Source organism: Phocoena sinus, chromosome 18 (assembly GCF_008692025.1).
Source record: "Phocoena sinus isolate mPhoSin1 chromosome 18, mPhoSin1.pri, whole genome shotgun sequence".
Lineage (NCBI taxonomy): Eukaryota > Metazoa > Chordata > Mammalia > Artiodactyla > Phocoenidae > Phocoena > Phocoena sinus.
The window spans coordinates 15,703,502-15,724,274 of NC_045780.1; the positions used below are offsets into that span (position 1 = coordinate 15,703,502).

Here is a 20,773-nt window from a genome sequence, read left to right on the forward strand (position 1 = left end):
TAGTGATGAGAGTACTAGGAGTATCTCATGCTCTAATGAGGCGACTCTGGGTGGGCTCCTGGAGGGATCCTGGATGGGGGCTGGTCCTGGAGGGCTCCTGGATGGGGGCTGGTCACCGGAACAACCAAGTCATGATTAGAAGCTTGGAATTTTCAGCCCCCATCCCCACCCCTAAGATAGGTTGGGACCTGGTACCCTTTACCAGAGGGCTTGAACTTGCACCTGCACCTGGACAAATGTCTCTTCCAGCAACAGAATACAAAGAAACTAAAATAACGGTATGCCTGCTCCAGTTGGGGCAATTGTGAACAATAAGATACAAAAAGGCCACAAACCAACCACCATTTCCGAGGTGCCGAGAGCAAAAGCGGGGTACTGGGCATGATCCTTGCACACAGCACAACCAAGGGGGTGGGCAGACCACCTAAGCTATGCCTCATGCCCACCACCCTGATCCACCCCTACCCTCACTCCATTTAAGGAACCAGCACGCGCCCCTTTGGGGAGCGAACAAGTGTATCTGTTTCTTGTTTTCTCTCCCTCATGCTGCAGCACAGTCCCAATGAAAGCTCCCCTGAATTTCTCATGTGGCCTCGTTAATTTCTATTGATTAAAGAGTCCAAGGGCCTGGGTCCATAACACCCCCAGTTCTCTAGAGAAGGGAGAGGGGCTAGAAAAAGCGTTAATAATTGCTCATGTCTCCGTGAAGAAGCCTCCACGAAATCCCACTAATAGGAGATTTGGAGAGCTTCCAGGCTGGTGAGCACATCCACATCAGGAGGGTGACGCACCTCAACTCCACGGGGACAGAAGCTCCTGTGCTTGGTTCCCTCGCATACTTCACCCTGTGGATCACTTCTTCACTTCATCTTCATCACCCTATGGCTGTTCATCTGTATCCTTTATCACATCTTGTAAGTTAGCGTTTCTCTAAGTTCTGTGAGCCACCCTAGTAAATTAATTGAACCCAAGGAGGGGGGTCACCGGAACCTCCAATCTCTAGTCGGTTCATCAGAAGTACAGGTGATAGCCTGGGCTTGTGACTGGCATCTGAAGTGTAGGGGGTGGGGGCGGTCTTGTGGGACCGGGCCTTTAACCTGTAGGAGCTGACACTAACTCTGTAGTGTTAAGAATTGAGTTAACTTATAGGACACCCAGCTGGTGTCACAGGGAAGTGCTTATTGGCGGTGGGGGGGAATCTCCAACTATTTGGTGAGCAGAAATGTCAGGAATGAAATGTTTCGTGTAGAAGTAAAGGATACACACTGGAAAGAAACACAGTAGAGAAGGACTGTGTTTTGCCCTGCTTAGGAGGGAAAAAAATTGAGTTTTTCCATTTTATCCACGTTGTTGTGTTTATCAGTATTTCGTTCCTTTTGATTGCCAAGTAGCAGTCGATTATGTGGCTATGTCACAACTGGTTTAACCATCCATCCATTGATGGAGATTTGAGTTATTTTCTGCTTAGGTCTATTATGAACGAAACTGCTATAAACATTCATGTACATTTGTTTTCCTTTCTCTTGGGCAAATACCCAAGGACAGTAATTGCTGGATCATATGGTAAATGCATGTCAAACTTTATGAGAAACTGCCCAACTGCCTTCTTCAGTAGCTCTACCCTTTTTGTATTAGTACCAGCAGTGTGGGAGAGTTCCGGTTCCTCGCCAAACCTTGGTAATTCAACATTTTAGTGGTTGCATAGTGAGTGGTATTTCATTATGAGCAGAGATTGAACCCAGACCACAGCAGTTGAAAGCCTGGAATCCTAACCACGAGGCCACCAGGGAACTCCCTCATTGTGATTTTAATTGCATCCGTTTTTTTTTTTTTTTTTTTTTTTAATTTTTTGGCCGTGCAGCCTGGCACGTGGGATCTTAGCACCCCCTGCGTTAGAAGGGTTGAGTCTTAACCCCTGGACCGGCAGGGAAGTCCCTGCATCTTCCTGATGACCAGTGATGTTAGGCATCTTTCCATGTGCTTGTCTTCAGTGCCTATATCTTCTTTGTGAAGTGCAATTTTCTGGCACATTTAAATAATTTTGTCAGAGTTCTTACGTATTCTAGATAAAAGTCCTTTATGCAAATGTTTTGCAAATATTTTCTTTAACTCTGTAGCTTACTTTGTAGTTTTCTAAAGAGTCTTTTGAAGAGCAAAAAGTTCTTTAATGAAATCCAGTGTATTGTTTCTTTTTTAGTTCATGTTTTCTCCTGTTTAAGAAATCACTAAGATTTCCTCCTGTGTTTTCTTCTAGAAGTTTTATAGTTTGGGTTCTTTCGTTTAGGTCTAGTTCTATTTTGAGGTTTACTTTGATTTGTTTTGTGAGGTTTTTTTTGTTCAAGGGGTGAGGTAAGGGTCACGGTTAATATTTTGTATGTGGATATCCAGACATCTCAGCACAATTTGCTGGAAAGATCATTCCTCTCATCCATCAGGTTGTCTTAGAAACTTTGCAGAGAATCAATTGGCCACAGAGGATTGAATATATTTCTGGAATCTCTATTGTATTCCAGTGATTTTTTTTTTTTGTCTTTCCTTACACCAGCACTACACTGACTTTTTGTTTAAAAATTGTTTGCCTCTCCAGATCTTATGCATTTCCATCTGAATTTTAGAATCCAATTGTCAATTTCTATAGAAATGTCTTCTAGGATTTTGACTGAGAAGGGAATGAACAGATCAACTTGGAGAGAATGTACCTCTTACAATACAGGATCTTCTGATCCATAAGCATATTATATCTCTCCATTTATTTAGGATTTATTTCTTTCCACATTTTGTACTTTTGCACAGAATGTTTTGCCAGAACTTCCTAGCTTCTGAACCCAATAGTTCCTTCCAGTCCCAATCCTACCAAACCTCTTCAGTGGTCAACCCTGGACCATTCCCTCTTTCTTGAGGCTCCCTCCTCCCTGGACTTTGTGTCATCACTCTGTCCTTATCTTCCTTCTATTCCTTGGACGATCCCACCCTTTCCTCTCACAGGCACTCTCCCTGTTTCACATGACCACAGGACGAACAACTGAAGCTGATCGTCAGTACCACAGGTGGCTGCAGTTCCGTGGTCGGCTGTGGTTGGCAGAGACCTGTAATGGAAGGAAGTCTTCTCTTTGGATCTTTTGGAAAACGATCTGCCTTCTCTCCAACAATTGTGGGACAATGATATTTTTAAAGTGTCTTTAAACGATACCCGTCTTGGAATGGGTGAGTCTGGAGATTAGAGCAGAATTACCAAGTTAGAAAACCTCACCATCTCAGCCTACTGAGATCTTCCACAGTTTCATTTTAGTCGCTTTCTTTTTTTTAACCACTCCCACTTTTTTTTTTTTTTTTGAGGTACGCAGGCCTCTCACTGTTGTGGCCTCTCCCGTTGCGGAGCACAGGCTCCGGACGCGCAGGCTCAGCGGCCATGGCTCACGGGCCCAGCCGCTCCGCGGCATGTGGGATCTTCCCAGACTGGGGCACGAACCCACGTCCCCTGCATCGGCAGGCGGACTCTCAACCACTGCGCCACCAGGGAAGCCCCACTCCCACTTTTAAAGATACTGAAGTTCACATATCGTAAAATTAAGTGAACAGTTCAGTCAGTGGCATTAATACATTCACGGTGCTGTACAACCATCACCTCCACTTAGTTCCAAAACATTTCCATCATTCCAAAGTAAAGCCCTCTACCTGTTAAGTGGTCTCTCCCCATTCCCCTCTAACCCCAGTCCCTGGCAGCCCACAAACTGTGCTTTGTCTCTATGGATTTATCTATTCTGTAATTTATTTATTTATTTATTTTGGGCTGCATTTGGGTCTTTGTTTCTGCTCACGGGCTTTCTCTGTTGCAGCGAGCAGGAGCTATTCTTCAGTTGCCGAGCGCGGGCTTCTCATTGTGGTGGCTTCTCTTGTTGCAGACCACGGTCTCTAGGTGCATGGACTTCAGTAGCTGTGGCACAAGGGCTCAGTAGTTGTGGCACATGGGCTTAGTTGCTCCGCAGCATGTGGGATCTTCCCGGACCAGGGATTTAACCTGTGTCCCCAGCACTGGCAGGAGGATTCTTAACTACTGCACCACCAGGGAAGTCCCTTGAGTCGCTTTTTACCTGTTCTATTTTGTTAAACTGTTCTCCGTTGCTTAATGGGAATCCCTGGTTACCCAACCTGTCTGATGGAACTTTAGTAAATAATAATATTCACAGTAGTATCTAAACAGCAGTGATGTCTTAGGGATGGTGATGGGTGCTGTTTGGCTGTTGGTCCTCCCAGAGTTAGCCTTAAGTGTAGGCAAAGTAACACTAAAAATGAGACGTTTCATCAAGAAAAGAAAACTACAGAATATCCCAAATTAACTTCCCAAACTAATTCAGCAAGATGCTAGCATAAAATGCTGACGGAAAAAGCAGAGAAAGATGGGAAACACTGACCACAGTTGAGAGCCATCTGTGGAGGCCCTCACACATGGGCAGGGAAGATAGAAGTTGCATCTTGTCATCTGTCTCCATGTTTAAAACCTGGCTGAAACAGTCCAGCTAAACCTAGCTTCAGTGATCAAGCAAGACCGAGAAATGGTATGACCCCTGTGCTTAAAAGCAGAAAGGCACAGCCCAGAACTCTCCCTCTCTCCCCCTGCACCACCCACAAAACCATCTAGCTCTGAGTTATTTCATTCTGTCTTATCCATTGGGTGTCTGTGCGGGTTTTATGAAGGTAATATTTTTAGATGAGGACTGAAAGATTATGGCAGCACACTTAAACGTACAAACACACAAAATGAATACAACAAATGCTGATTTTACCTTCACAGGATTATAAAAGAAAGGTCTATCCCCATTTTAGCCCTTTCTCTTCCTCTCTTTTTCTCCTCTGGTAATTGGGTAGTACAGAGGGAAGTAGACCCTAATTTCAGTTCCTCTTTTCAATCTGGGCAAACGTGGACAAATAACTTCTGAGCCTGTCACCTTATCTGTGAAACAGGAGATGATAACGTCCCACTTCAGAGCTGTGATGCCGCAATGAAGTAATATTTGTGAAAAGGAAATACACATGCTCTAGGTACAGTAGTGGGTGCTTATAATCCTCCTCCTCACTGAACACTCCAAACAGCACTTTTCTCCTCTGCCTTCCTCACTGCACTGTGAGCGTCTAAAGACGAGAGCTATCTGCTACAGGGACTTCGCTCCGACTCCTCCCAAGTTGCCAAGTCCAAGACAAGAGCGCTGTTTATGTTTGAAAACCTAGGGATTCAGTCCCGAGAGGTCCTAACTGAACTAGGCAGTCTCAAGCCCCGCCCCTGCAGACACAGAGCAGGCCCCCCGCCCCTCTTCGCCCATTGGCCCATTCAATTCACGCCGGGCACCAATGGGCGGAGGCGGCGGTCGCGCAGTCTAAGGCCGAGCCCAGGGCGTAGTGGGGCAGTGTGCGGCCGCTCCGGCTTGACGGAGACTGTGGCGGTCGAGCTCGAGACGCGTACCCCTGCCCGGAGCTGCGATGAGCACCCCAGCCGTGCCCCAGGACCTGCAGCTGCCCCCGAGTCAGAGGGCCCAGTCCGCGTTCAGAGGTGAGGGCCGCGGTGCCAGGAGCGGCCGGGGCGGCCGCGGGGGGATGGCTCGGGCAGGGCCATCAGGGCCTTGGGTTCGCAGACCAGTTTCCGCCCAGTTCAGTTGTGCGAGAAGTCTGGACAGGGTTTGTGAAATGGACAATCGGAGTGGTACCTGCTCCGTGGTGTTAGTGTGCGGGTTGAACGCGTCGCGTGCGGTCGCGACCCACTGGCGGCGGCGACGGGCTTCGGTGAGAGGATCCGTTTAGCCGGGGGGTGGGGTGGGGTGGGGTCAGGGGAGTGTGCGGGGCTCCGGCAGGGACCCGCGTTGGGAATCCTGGCCCGCGGAGGCGAGGCCGCGTCAGTGCTGGGAGCTGACTGCGCCTGCGCAGAGCGCTCCCGCCTCCTGAGTCGGGAGTTAATTTCTGGAGGGACGGGAGTGTTCAACTGATGCTTCAGATTTAACACATGTCGCCTTCGACTTTATAGAACTCTAGGGTTAGCTGCGTCTTCAGAAATAATAGATATTTCTTGTCCTACACGTGGGAAAACAGGAAAGAAATTCTCACCCAATTCTGGTAAATTAGAACTTGGAGTCTGGTGTCTCATCTCTACCATTTAGCTTCTTAAAACTTGGCTTTCAGGAACTGTATGTTGAAAATGATGTTCTCTAGACTTTTCACTTTCAGACAGTAGAGAATGTGATTCTTGTACAGAGTGGTTATGGGGACCAGTTATAGTAACAGTCATTTCAAAATGTGATTATTTCTCAAAGGCAGTACTGAACTGGGAAATTTTCTGTTATACATAAGATGTAATCTCAAGTAGAACATTTTTCGAAGTTAAATCTTCATTTAGTCAGTATTTTATTTCATGTTGTTATTGCAGCTGATGTTGACCTGTAGATCTTTTGTTATTTAGAGCAAAGAAGACAAAAACTCAAGGAGCATCTGTTAAAAAGAAAAACTTTTTTTGCATACAAACAGGAAAATCAGATATTATCCAGGTGAGGTCAAATTTTTTTCACTTCACATCTGTCAAATTATATCAGAGCTATCCAGTAGAGATGTAATGTGAGCCACACATGTAATTTAAAATTTTCTAATAGCCCCATTTTTAAAGTTTTGTTTTTAAAAGATGAAATGAATTTTAATACATTTTATTTAATCCAGTATTTTAATTTGTATTTCTTTATATTAGGTACTCTACTTATTGATATATTTTGTGTTGATGAATGCTTTATACCCTTCTCCAGGGTGGAAAATACTCAGATTCTGCTATGTTTAGGAGATAGAGCTGGCAGGGCTTGGTGATGGATTAGATATGGGATGTAAAAGAAAAAATAGAGTTGAAGATGATCATTAATGTTCCAGGGTAAAGGAGGCTAAAGAGATATGACAACTAAATTCAATACCTGACCCTTATACTGTATTTAATAGTGGAAGGGGAAATGCTATAAAGGACATTATCAGGTCAGTTTTCAACTATGAACAATAGATTAAAATGGTTAAGGTAAATTTAACCATGGTTAAATTCTCTTACATGGTTATGTAAGAGAAAATTCCTATTTTTAGGAAATAAACATTTAAGTAAGGGTAAAGAGGCATCATGTATGTAACTTAACTTAGCTTGAAAGGTTCAGATAAAAAGTTGTGTAGGGCTTCCCTGGTGGCGCAGTGGTTGGGAGTCTGCCTGCCGATGCAGGGGACGCGGGTTCGTGCCCCGGTCTGGGAAGATCCCACGTGCCGCGGAGCGGCTGGGCCTGTGAGCCATGGCCGCTGAGCCTGTGCGTCTGGAGCCTGTGCTCCGCAGTGGGAGAGGCCACAGCAGTGAGAGGCCCGCGTACCCCAAAAAAAAAAAAAAAAAAAAAAAAGTTGTGTATACTCCACACATAGACATGTTCAGAAAGAGTGCAAATGATAATGCATATGGGATAAAATGTTAACAATAGGCAAATCTGGATAAAGAGTTTGAATTATTTATAATTTTGCAACTTTATATAAGTTTGGCATTGTTTCCAAATAAAAATTATTTTTTAATTTTTTTACTCTACATTAATTAGTTGCTTTTCTTTAGAATAAACATTTTCTTTCACAAATCCCAATTTTTTGTTTAAGACAAAAGATGATCCTAGACTTTTGATTTGAATAACTGAGTGGATAGCGATACCATATATTGAGATGGGAAGCCTGAGGGAGGAGTGGGAGAATGGGGAGTTCTGTTCTGACTATGTTAAGTCTGAGGCAGCAATAAGACATCTAAGTGGAGATGCCAAATAGCGATGTGTCTGAAGTTCAGGGGTGAGAATGGGACTACAGATATAAACTTGGGAGTTGTCAGTGTGTAGATGGTATTTCTTTAAAACCTTGGGGTGGAATGAGATTACTAGAGAGAAAGCAAAGAGAACATTAATTCACATAAGACAGTGACTCTCAACTACTTATTTAAATAAGGAATCCAACTGGGTCGTGGGGTTTAGAGTACTCTTATACACAATGGGAAGAAAAGAACATTCTAAACTCAACTATACAGAAATCAAATTTTGCTGACTCTAAAATGTACATTTTTACGTCTCTGAACTTGAAATCTGCCCTAGAATCCAAGGCGTATCCAACTGACCCTTTTTTTTCCCTTCGTTCATGGAATACAAAATCACTTGCTAAGAGATTCTCACAGCCTGTACTAACCTATACTGTAGCCTGTACTAGCCTATATCTGTAAAAAGAGAGTTTAAGTTTAATTCTTGAAGAAGCTTTTGCTTTGTATATATATATTCTAAATGCAATGCTATTTAGAAACTAAAATCCACATGATTAATAAATTAAGTTGTGAGTGTGTGTGGAAATTTTTGAATTTCTTTTGGGAGAACTATTTATAAAAATTTTTTTTCAATGTAAGTCTGGTACTAAGTACTTAAAACTAACCAAAGAAAATGTTGCTTAATAAAGATTTTTGAAGACTTGTTTGAATGACTAGAGAATGGTTTAGAATGAGATTGGGGGGTAGGGTATTAAGGCTTGTAAGAAAATACCTTTAAATTCCTCAGCCGTCTTGTTTACACTATTAAATCACCCTATAATAAAGAAGAGTTTTGCTTAGGACAAATAAATCTCAGCTCAGTTCTTGCCTCAGTTTAAAACAGCAAAGTCAGATAATTGTTATATCCTCCCATACCTCCCCCAGAAAAGGAAACTTCCTTGGTATGGACTTTTTTTTTTTTTTTTTAAGTGGTAGAGACCAGAGAGTGAGGATATCTGAAGGCCAGATCCAAGAAGAGACAAAAGTTCTGGAACTTAAGGCAAAAATGGTAAGATACAGAATAGCCCTCCTAAATGTTCCCTTTCCCCTCATTCCTAAAGAAGGTTTTTTCCTAAACTCTTTCTGAAAGATTTGTCTTTAACTAATTTGTCTTTAACTCTTTTAGACTGATAAAGAGAATGTCGGTAGACCTACTGGGATCAAGAGTAATATAACCATGGAAAAAAACTGTATTCCTTTAAAACCTTGTAATGAATTAACCAATTCAACTACAGCAGTTGATACACCTGATTTTGAGGATAATAATCAAACTCTGCCATTGTTACCAATTAAAGATGACCCCCAAAGTCAACATATGACGTTAAGCCAAGCATTTCACCTTAAAAACAACAGTAAAAAGAAACAAATGACTACAGAAAAACCAAAGCAAGATGCTAACACGCCCAAGAAACCTGTGCTTGGATCTTATCGTGGCCAAATTGTTCAGTCTAAGATTAATTCCTTTAGAAAACCTCTACAAGTCAAAGATGAGAGTTTGGCAACAACGAAGAAACTTTCATCTACTGTCTCGAAAGCCACAAAGTCTCAGCCTGTACACGTCAGCAGTGTAACAGTGAAAAGTGACAGAGCCTCACATATGACGACTGCCACTAAATTTGTGAGCACTACATCTCAGAGCAGTCAATTTGTGCGACCTTCTATTAAAAGTCACCACAGTAATAACCAGAACACCATGAAACAAGGCATCAGTAGGACGTCTGCCAGTGTTACAGTTCGGAAAGGGCCTCGAGAGAAAGAATTATTACAGTTAAATACGGTTTCGTCTGTTATCAAAACCAGTTCTTCTCAGGACATAAAAAGAAATAAGACACTATCAAGAAGCATGACATCTGAAATGGTAGCCAGGCCTGCTTCGTCTTCTAATACTAAACTGATAGAAAAGTCAAAAAGCATTGAGCAGCGCAGACATACCATGGTGAAAGCAGCTATTGATAGTAGATGGACTCAGCCCAGAGAAACTGCAGAGGAGAGAAAGTAAGTAGATGTAATTTTGTTAGCTTAATTTTTAGTAGGGTACCATTTGTGAATCTGGCTTATCATTTCCTTGAATGTATTAGAGCTTTTTGTACGTGGATTCTCTTCAGTCATATGCAGATCAATTTAAGCAAATTTATATCGTGGAACAGTAAGTTATTGTGCTTGAGTTATTGTTAGTTATTGTGCTTGAGTTATTGTTAGTTATTGCTAAGTTATTGTGCTTGAGTGTGTTTAATTAGGTTGTTTTATGTAATCTAAGTTAAAATAATAAAACTGAGAAATATTTTATAACCTCTCCATTTAAAAATGCATTCCTGGGGTCTTTGTGAGCATATCATTAACATTGATAGTTTCTGTATTTCTTTTTCTTCAAGCTGGTGAACTATGTATATGCCACCAGTGTAGAATTACTCAAAGACCTGAAATATTTTTTTAACTTTCACTGTATTTGACAGAATTCTGTTATCAGTATCACAGTAATGTTTATATGCTGCTTCTAACTGTAGGGCTCGTCTGAGTGAGTGGAAAGCTGGCAAAGGAAGAGTAATGAAAAGGCCTCCAAGCTCAGTGGTTACCCAGCCTGAGCCCGAAGCACAAAATGAAAAACCAGTTGGATCCTTCTGGACTACCATGGCAGAAGAAGATGAACAACGATTGTTTACTGAAAAAGTAAACAAGACATTTTCTGAATGCCTAAACCTGATTAATGAGGTAGAGTCTTTTTCTTTATTTGTGTAGTAGTTTATAGTTTGCAAACTAACCTTCATCAACATTATCTCATTAAATTATACTGTCACTCTTTTTTGACCAATTTATGTGTCAGCAGTGTTATGGAGACTTACTGTTAATTGTGAGATTGTTTCTCTTTAGCCTTAAATGGACTACATTCTCACTGAGTTCATATAAATATATCAAATGGATACTTAGATTTTTTTCAGTTGAGTTGTAAATATTGTATTCCTCTAAGATGTTACCATAGAGTGGGCTGGGGGTGGATATTCACTCTGATACTTTTGTTTTTACATTCATTCAATATATTTACAATTTTTTTTCAACTTATTCCCATACTTTATCAAAGACTAGCAACACAAATTATTATCACAGATTAAATTTAACTAAAATAGTGGCAAACAAAATCCCATTAATCTAAACCAATATCATCATGGCCTTGAACTGTAGAATTTTACGATTTGGACCAGAATTCCTATGTGTATGGTAATCAACTTCAGAGTGTTTTTTTTTTTTTATTTCCTGACTTCTCCTAATTTAAAAAAAAATATATACGTGTAGGGCTTCCCTGGTGGCGCAGTGGTTGAGAGTCCGCCTGCCGATGCAGGGGACACGGATTGGTGCCCTGGTCCGGGAGGATCCCACATGCCACGAAGCGGCTGGGCCCGTGAGCCATGGCCGCTGAGCCTGTGCGTCCGGAGCCTGTGCTCCGCAACGGGAGAGGCCACAACAGTGAGAGGCCCGCGTACCGCAAAAAAAAAAAAAAAAAAAAAAATATATATATATATATATATACATGTATATTTTAATATGTATAAGAATCATCTTAATATATTGTTTAACTGTCACTTATAGTTGTGAATTTCTTTTTAAACATCTTTATTGGAGTATAATTGCTTTACAATGTTGTGTTAGTTTCTGCCGTACAACAAAGTGAATCAGCTATATGCACACACATATCCCCATATCCCCTCCTTCTTGAGCCTCCCTCCCACCCTCTCCATCCCACCCCTCTAGGTGGTCACAAAGCATCGAGCTGATCTCCCCGTCACTCACTAGTATCTAAGATCCATAGCAAGACTGAACACATAGAGAGTGATTTCAAACCTTTCTCTAGTCTTCATGAGCATCTTTCAACTTTTTGTGGTTCTGACAACCAGTGGAAATTATAGTCAGGGAAACTGATTCTCTTCTTATTTCTGCTCTGCTGGGGTTTTTTATTGATACTATGGAATTTTTCTGCCCTACTTAACTATATATAGCTCTTAATTACATAAACCATTACAGATTCATTTTAATCTTACTATCAAAACTTTTTGACAAAGATAATTGAAGAAGAAACTTGCAAGCTATTCTCATAAGCATTGGGTAGATGCAAAAATTCTAAATAAAGTATTAACAAATAGAATCTCATAATATAGAGAGGATAAACATCAAGATCAAGTAGAGTTTTAGTCATTTTTTTACTAATATTTTTCTCAACTAGTATTTCTTTTTTCTTCTCTCTCTGCCTTTTGACTGATATGCTTCTTGCTAGCCATTCAGAACAAGTCTGGAGTAAGGAGTATAATGGTGAATATTTTATGAATAATTTTCTACCAACCTTTTCTCTCTTTATCACTGACCTTGATTACAGTAAGTTTACTTAATTGTTCATAGTTTGTAGGCTAAATGACAAAACTCACTTTATTTCTTGCTATTTTAGGGATGTCCAAAAGAAGAAGTATTGGTTACACTAAATGACCTGATTAAAAATATTCCAGATGCCAAAAAACTTGTTAAATATTGGATATGCCTTGCACGTGTTGAACCACTTACAAGTCCTATTGAAGATATTATTGCAATCTATGAGAAGGCCATTCTGGCAGGAGCTCAGGTGAGATTAAAACTTACTGGTCTTTATTATTACAGTGTAAATAATTCAGAATTATTTTGGAACACATCACCGCATAACTTGATAAAATTGTGGTTATATATGTGGCAGTGATGAATGTTTAAAGGCCACAAGGATTGCATATTATAAAGGCTGTTTCTCAACCTTCTAAAACTTGCTCATGTACTAGGGATAATCAGACCTTAGAAAATGGATATAAGCTGAAATGTGTATTTCATGAAACGTGCTGTGAGAAATATTTTAGCACAGCAGGTCGTTTTGCACATTCTCTAGTTGAGAAATCTACTGGGAAACTGAATTTTCAATATTAAAATGTATTTATTGACTAGAAAGCAAATGGAATTAAATTAACTTTTAAAATGTTAGTAAGTTCTGATGGCTTTGTGAGAGAATTCTTTCACTTTAGGAGTATATCTTTACGGACTCACATTTATATGTCATATGTTTGGTCCAGAAAATGGCAATAAACTAATATCACTGACATTATTAGCACCATAGTGGTTTGATATTATACCTGTCACCTCTTCCTTGTGTGCTGCTACCAGAAAAACCCTGGGTATAGAAAAAAATGGTATCTTGAGGTTTTTTTGATTTGATTGGTTTTGTTGTCTTTATGGTCAGATATTCCTAAAATGTATTTCCTTCTGACCAAGTTTCTCAGAAACGCATTCTTGGAAATTCTTTACAAAGAGAGTTTTTTAAAAAACTTTTTTAGCCTTTTCTTAAGAAAGGTCTATATCCTTTAGTATCAGCAAAACCAGCAAATGCTATTTGATCTTTCACCTGAATCAAAAATCAAATATTCAGCAGATATTCTCTCTATGGCTATTATGTGTAAAACACTTTGCTGAAGGGTAATTGTATTTCACCGAATCTCACCTGGAAGAGAATGTTAGGTCCCTACTACATTGAACCAGAAGGGAAGTTACTTACAGCAGCTTGTGACAGTATAGCTAGGATGCAAAACTAGAGCCAGGTGTTCACAGAGAAAGCAGTAGTGTAAAGAGAAAGATATGAGACCAGAGCAGAAATTGGAAAACAGGGATCAAAATTAGCCAAGAAAATTAAAAGCCAGATGGGTGAGTAGTTCAGGACTAAGTTCTAGAATTAAGAATATGAGCCTGAGCTTCTCTTTTGTATAATATTTTGAATATATTGCATTAGAAGGCATCGTGGTTCAAAGGAACATAGTAAGTACTTATAACATGTGACATATAATGGATGCTTTACTAAACTGTTGAATTTTTTTTTTTTTTTTTTTTGCGGTACGCGGGCCTCTCACTATTGTGGCCTCTCCCGTTGCGGAGCATAGGCTCTGGATGCGCAGGCTCAGTGGCCATGGCTCACGGGCCCAGCCGCTCCGCGGCATGTGGGATCTTCCGGGGCACGAACCCCTGTCCCCTGCATCAGCAGGCGGACTCTCAACCACTGCACCACCAGGGAAGCCCCAAACTGTTGAATTTTTGAATAAATGAAATGTTAGGCTGATCAACCTTGAACTCTTCAGAAATGCATTTAATAGCATGTGAAACAAAAATATAACCATGGACTTATATGTAGGGGAAAAGGAATAAACTAATATAAATTTAGAGAAACTTAATATAATCAGCTCTTTGATAGATATTAATAGTCTTAATTTGCTATTTGTTCATTCATTTTGTCCCTATCAGGTAAGCAGTAATATTTACCATAGGCTGAAGAAAAATTATGGGGAAATTTTTTAAACTGATGAAATTCTGTCCCTTAAGTTCATTTTTATTGGAAAAGACAGTCATTTTTTTCAATTGGAGTGGCAAAATAGGTGTTCTGAGAAAAATGGTCCAAGAATCATTGCTTTGTTATAAAATATGAAATTTAATCACTGGCTTTAATATTTTCAACTTGGACAACCTTAGTTAATGTCTGAGAATATAAAACTTATATGGGTCTGCTTTCTTCATTAAAAAAAAATTAAGCCTATTGAAGAGATGCGACATGCAATTGTTGACATTCTTACAATGAAGAGTCAAGAAAAAGTTAAATTTGGTAAGTTAGTTTCTTTTGTTTTCTTCAAGTGAATTGTGATTTAATTAAATTTCTTTGCTGAATTATTTTTCTTTTATCTTTTTAAACTTTTTAAATATTTAAGTTGTTTCTTTCCTCATACTTCTGTTGACATACCTCTGAAATTCATTGGCTTTACGTAGTATAAATAATTTTTAATTAGGAGGTCTGGTTTGAAACCCAAATTTGTTATCATGTGTCTGTGAAAGTTACCTTACCTTTCTAGGACTTAATTTCCTATCTTAAAAATGAGGCAGTTTGACTAGATGATCTATAAGACGTTTTGGTTCAACAGAGAATATTTCTGTTTATGTTTGCTGTTATTATGCCCCAGTGGAACATACAGATGTATATGCTCTGATCTTACTGGCTATATTTAATAAAGGAGCTTAAGAGGGAACGGTCAGGGAGACAGGAGGAAAAACCAGGAAAAACTAGTATACCACAAACCAAAGGAGCAGAAAGGTTTAAGAATAACCCAACCCATTGAAATGGGTGAAGGGCGTCAAAAGATACAAATTACCAGTTATAAAATAAATAAGTCCTGGGCATACAAAGTACAGCATGGTGACTGTGGATAATAACACTGTATTGCATATTTGAAAGTTGCTGAGAGAGTAGATCTTAAAAGTCCTCATCACAAGAAAAAAAATGTGTAACTATGTATGGGGAGAGATTTTTTTTCATTTCACAATATGTTCTGGTCATCATTTCACGATACATACAAATATCAAATCATGTTGTACACTTGAAACTAATATAATGTTGTATGTCATTTATACCTCAATTAAAAAAATTTTTTTAAAGTATAACCTAATCCTGTGTCTTTGTGCTAAAGACAGCAAAGTAGAAATAAGAATTTTATAGAACCTTCTTCCTCATAATTCTCGCTGGCTCTAAAGATATTTAGAAAGAGAAAACCAGTATTTAAACCTGGTTCAGTTATTCTGCCTTTTTTTTCCTTAATAGAATCATACTAGTTAGTGGAATCTTTCCAGCTGGTAGAATATTTATCTTTAGATGGAAAAAGAAATGCTATCCATAAACCCTTGACTTTCAAAATATATAATTATAAATTCTAGGTATAAAATCCATTTTACAAATTAAAATTATTTGTAAACAGCAAGAAAACATCTTTGGGAAGTATAAGACAAATAATAAGAGAGAGAAGCACCACTTATCTCTCAGATTCCTTAATCCCAGAAATCCAAACTTGACTACATCACTTTTCCCTAAACCTTTTCCTTAGTTTGGTTCCCTATCTCAGTGACCGACACTGTCGAGTTCTCCAAGCCAGAAATCTTGGGGTTATATTTCACTCCTTCTCTCTTTTCCCACTTTCCCACCCCTGTTTCCTAGCCAATCAAATTCAGTTTAACTTCCTAGGCATCTCTTAAAATCCGTCCACTTCTCTCTATCCTTACTCTCATTACTATAGTCACGAACACTGACAGCCCTTACGTGGACTACTACAATGGTTTCCTTACTTAGTTTCCTGCTTCTCTACTCTGGCTCCAATCTGTTCTCAAGACTGCAACCAAAATGCCCCGTCACGTATCTGCTTAGATTCCTGATCTCAGCCTCTCTTGTCACTCCCTCTCCTACACATCCCTGATTTCTTTCTTTACTTTTTATTTCCTAGAAGGGGCTATACTATCTCTCTTGCCTCTGGGTCTCTCCAAGCCAGTCTTCTACTTTTAACCTAATTCGTATTTATCCTTTAGACCACAGTTCACCTGTCACTTCCTTGAGGTAGCCTTCCCTGATGTCCACCTTTCCTCTCAACCCAACTAGATGAAATGCCCTGTTTTGTGCTCGCTGGTTTTCTTCTCTGTGCAGTATTTTATGCACTTGATTGCTTGTTTGTTTGTCTTGTCTTTCAAACTCTAAACTCTGTTGTCAAGGACTGGGTCTGATCTTCCTTACCACTGTAGCCCCAGTACTACTGCAAAAATATTTGTTGAATTAATGAATCGATATTCCCTCTCTCCTCACTTCAACTTATCCTCACTAAACCACATTCACTTTATCATGTAACTAAAATCATCACTTAGTAAAAATCTGTATCAATTTTTAAAAAAGGAAAAAAACCTAATAATTTCCTAATAATCAAATCTAAAGGTCTTTTCAGCTCAGTGGATTTACCAGGATGTCTCACAAGTATTTCACATCTAACATGTTTTATTTGGAACGCCTTGTCTTCCCTTGCTGCTTCCTCATACCACCATCTCTTCCTCCCAAAAAAGAAAAAAAAAAAGAAAAAATCCTCCTTTGTCATTAAAGACTCTGAAGCAAGAAATTTTAGAAGGAATGCACACATCCACACTCATTCAAACCTTCATATGCGTTAATTTGTTAAGTCCTGACTCAGGAATAACACTAAACTTGGGCCCTTCCTTCCCACTGTCCACCTCTACCACCTTGCTCAGGCTGTGGTAACAGCTTTGTCTTCTTACCATCACAGATCATTACTTTTTTTTTTTTTTGGTTGCGCTGCACAGCATGTGGGATCTTAGTTCCCCGACTAGGGATCAAACCCATGCACCTGCAGTGGAAGCACGGAGTCTTAACTGCTGGACCACCAGGGAAGTCCCACAAACCATTCCCTGCCATTCTAAACCGTTCTGTATAGTGACCAAATCAAATCTAATTGTATCTGTCTCTCCAGTGAATTTTTTTCTTTTTTTTTTTGGTACGCGGGCCTGTCACTGTTGTGGCCTCTCCCGTTGAGGAGCACAGGCTCTGGACGCACAGGCTCAGCGGCCACGGCTTAGGGGCCCAGCCGCTCCGCGGCTTGTGGGATCTTCCCAGACCGGGGCACGAACCCGTGTCCCCTGCATCGGCAGGCGGACTCTCAACCACTGCGCCACCACGGAAGCCCTCCAGTGAATTTTTTTAACTAAAACTTCTACCTGTCTGAACTCATCACCTCCTTCCCACATTTGCACCTTGCTCCTTACCCTATGTTCTAAGCACACTGGCCCTTTAATATTGTCTTAATGGATCATTTTCTTTTAACCTTCATATCGAAATTGTCTTCCTTTGTCTTGTACTCATTTTTCAAGACCCTGCCTAAATGTCACTTGTGAAGCCTTCCCTTGCCATCTCCCTGTCCCTCAAGCAAACTCAGTTATTTCTTTTTATGGGTTCCCATAACCTTTTGTTTTTACCTCAATTAAAGCATTTTCCTCATTTTATAATTATTTTAAAGCATGTCTGTTCCACAGAATGTGAACTTTTTAAAGGATGGGGATGATTTCCTTCTTATATTTGTATCTATAATCCCTGACACATAGGAGACAGTAAATATTTGTTAAATAATTGTTAGCAGTATTTGCTTAGAAAAACTAATGGTTAGGAGATGGCTGTTTGGTTCTTTTATTTTGAAAATCTGGCCAACTGTAAATAACTTTGTCTTCTGATTTTGTTCTTTAAATTTGACCAGAAGCTTAATCTATAAATCTGTTTCTATAGGAGAAAATATTGAGGAGGCTTGTGCGACCAAGGAACAAATCCAAGAAGCCACCATTGACGATATAAGTGTTAATCTGGGGTCAGGAAAACCGGAAATAGAAAATAAGCATCCTAGAAATGTGGTATTTCAAGGTTGTGAAAAAGAGCAAGATGACAAAACAAAAGACCCAACCAGTGATGTTAAAACCCCCAATACAGAAACTAGGGCGGGTTGCTTAATTAAATATAATGTGTCTACTACTCCATACTTGCAAAGGTAAACTTTTAAAATGTAATGTGCTCTGATTTGTTTGTATGCTTAGGATCATGCATGTGGTATTTTAAAATGTTTAAGATAGCTTCTGATTAGAACTATTTGTTAATAGAAAGGTTTGAAACAAACAAAATGTGATTGGAACATTTCACCTTTTAAATACTGTATTTGCTTTGCTTTTCCCTAAATATTGCCATTTTGAAAAAGAAAAACTTTTACATCATTTTTACTTTTATCTCTGTATTATTAATAACAGTGGGTTTTGGAATTGAGCGATTAGCCAATTCTATAGATATTCAAGTATCTACTGTGTACAAGTTGTAACAACAGAGAAATAAGTTCCTTACTTATTGCAGGACCTCTTTCTGTAGGACAAGCAGTGACATGGTTGTAACATACAAGTTATAGTATGATAAATAGCATAAAAGTGTGAAGTGAAAATGTTAACGTGTTTTTTAACTCTGGGAATAATTTTGTGTTTCTTTTAGTGTGAAAAAGAAGATGCAGTTTGACGAAGCAAATTCTGCATTTAAAGAGCTAAAGTTTCTCACACCAGTTAGACGATCTCGACGTCTTCAAGAGAAGACTTCAAAATTGCCAGATATGTTAAAAGACCATTTTCCCTGTGTGTCTTCACTGGAGCAGTTAACAGAGTTGGGAAGTGAAACTGACGCTTTTGTGTGCCGCCCCAATGCAGCCCTGTGCCGCTTGTACTCGGAGACTGACACGACAGAAGAGAAGTGAAGCTCTGATAGGAGGTTGTATTATTCCGAGGGTGTTTGGTGGGTTGGTTTGTTGTGGCTTTTCATGTCCCTTAGGTCAAGAGTCGCCAAGTACCTAAGTATTCACGGCAGTCAGCACTCCTACTAATGTCCACTCTATAGCAGGTGTTGCCTTCTGTGCGTCGGAAAGCTAATCCTGCCTTGTCGATCTCAATAGACTGACTTTTCCTCTAAGACAGGTAAATTTTGTGAAGACAAGATTTAGCTTGCTTTCTCACCCAATTCTAGTAGCCCAGACTGCTGTGGTCTCCTGTGTCCCTGGGACTCTGCCCCTGGTTCTTCACTGTCACTCTCCAGCAATGCCAGTGAGTCTGCATCTGTGGTCTCTTGGCCTCTTTTTCTTGTAGCCGAGGTCCCCGAGAGGGATAGTTAACTAAATACTCCATTTCTAAGAGAAGATACTTTGTTGGAAGAAAGAAAATGTGCCAAACCTAGTGGGCATTCAGAACTTTAAATCTGAGTTCCTTTCCTTAATTCCTTTTCTAACTTGACTATCCAAAATGTTAAAAATTTTAACTTCTATCACTTCTTTTGATATAGTTTATAGACTAATAGAAGGCAGTTAGAGAAGGAATATATAATATTTCATAAATGTCATCCTAGTTTAGGTAGTATTTCTAAAATAACTAATACTTAAAATTGATTTCTTCCTTGTAATATAAAAACATCATGTCTCCTAAAACATTATAGTCATACACAATAAGTAAGTCGGCTCCCCACACATAAATACCACCAGTAAAATTGTTTTGTAAGTCTCTGAACTAATACTTAAATGGCATACATCCTTCACCAACTCTACAGTTTCAAGTAAGGATTGTCATTGTAAAAGGTTAGATAGTTTTAAAACTGTGTAATATGAATGTGGTTGAAAATCACATACTTATTTCTTATTTATGTTCATTAATTCCATTTGTATAATAGTGCCAGTCTTTGTTATATTTATTGTCTTATGTTCTAGAGAGTAGGATTTTTATTCCTTTTAAGCTGTGTACCTAATATGTATACAATAAATGAAAATAGCTATATAACGATATTGCAATGACATTTCTTTCAACAAATATAAAATGCAATTTAACCACGGTGAATAAATTTGAACCTTGCCTTTGAAATATATTATAGTGGGATTGGACTTTAGGTTTTTCAACACTTAAAATAAGTATGTGCTAATGGTGTATTTCCTTTTGAAAAATTATCAATCTACTTATCTAAAAATTAAAAAACTAATTCTTTAGTTTTTTTTCATCCTTTGTATGAACGGCGCAAAATATGCCATTTTGAAATAAACCCAGCTGGCATATACTCTCAGCTTTGTAATATCCATACCATATGTTTCATTAGGCCATATAACATAGCTTGAAATATCTCAGTGGAAGAGAGCTTGAGATAAACTGTTCTGTTTGGACAGGTTTCATACAGTGGGGTTTTTTTTTCCTCTTCAACGGAGGGAAAATCTTATCTAAATCATCATAGTTCTAACACTTATAGACTAGTTGTAACTCCTTTCCAGATGCTTGAGAACAGTTAGCACATGTCTGACCTAGGTTTGTTCCAAGCTAAATATCTCCCAAGAATGTGATGGATGGTGCATGAGCCTTGAAGTCCAACAGACCTACATTCAAAAGTTCTGCTCCTACCTTCTCTTAAAAAGTTACATGACTGTGGAGAAGCTACTTAGCTGAATCTCCTGTTTCTGAAGGGTGAAGTGGAGATAATCCGTTTTGGTCATTTTGTATCATTTTTATCTGCCTGTCCCCCCTGTTGAATGGCCAGAATGGGCA

At 39.4% G+C, this 20,773-nt stretch overlaps 1 protein-coding gene across 3 annotated transcripts; it reads left to right on the plus strand.

Annotated features, from left to right (window-relative positions):
- The first annotated feature begins 5,371 nt into the window (after positions 1-5,371).
- On the plus strand, positions 5,372-20,020 carry CKAP2 (cytoskeleton associated protein 2). 3 transcript variants are annotated; one of them, XM_032611610.1, is made up of 9 exons: positions 5,372-5,545; positions 6,446-6,530; positions 8,753-8,831; positions 8,949-9,817; positions 10,327-10,531; positions 12,255-12,425; positions 14,399-14,468; positions 17,961-18,216; positions 18,702-20,020. In XM_032611610.1, the coding sequence occupies exons 1-9, from the start codon at positions 5,476-5,478 to the stop codon at positions 18,955-18,957; spliced, it is 2,061 nt and encodes a 686-aa protein (XP_032467501.1). In that variant the 5' UTR covers positions 5,372-5,475; the 3' UTR covers positions 18,958-20,020. The 3 variants fall into 3 exon arrangements, with proteins under 3 accessions (XP_032467501.1, XP_032467502.1, XP_032467503.1); XM_032611611.1 differs by lacking the exon at positions 5,372-5,545 and adding an exon at positions 5,653-5,775; XM_032611612.1 differs by lacking the exon at positions 5,372-5,545 and adding an exon at positions 5,952-6,102.
- The last annotated feature ends 753 nt before the right edge of the window (positions 20,021-20,773 follow it).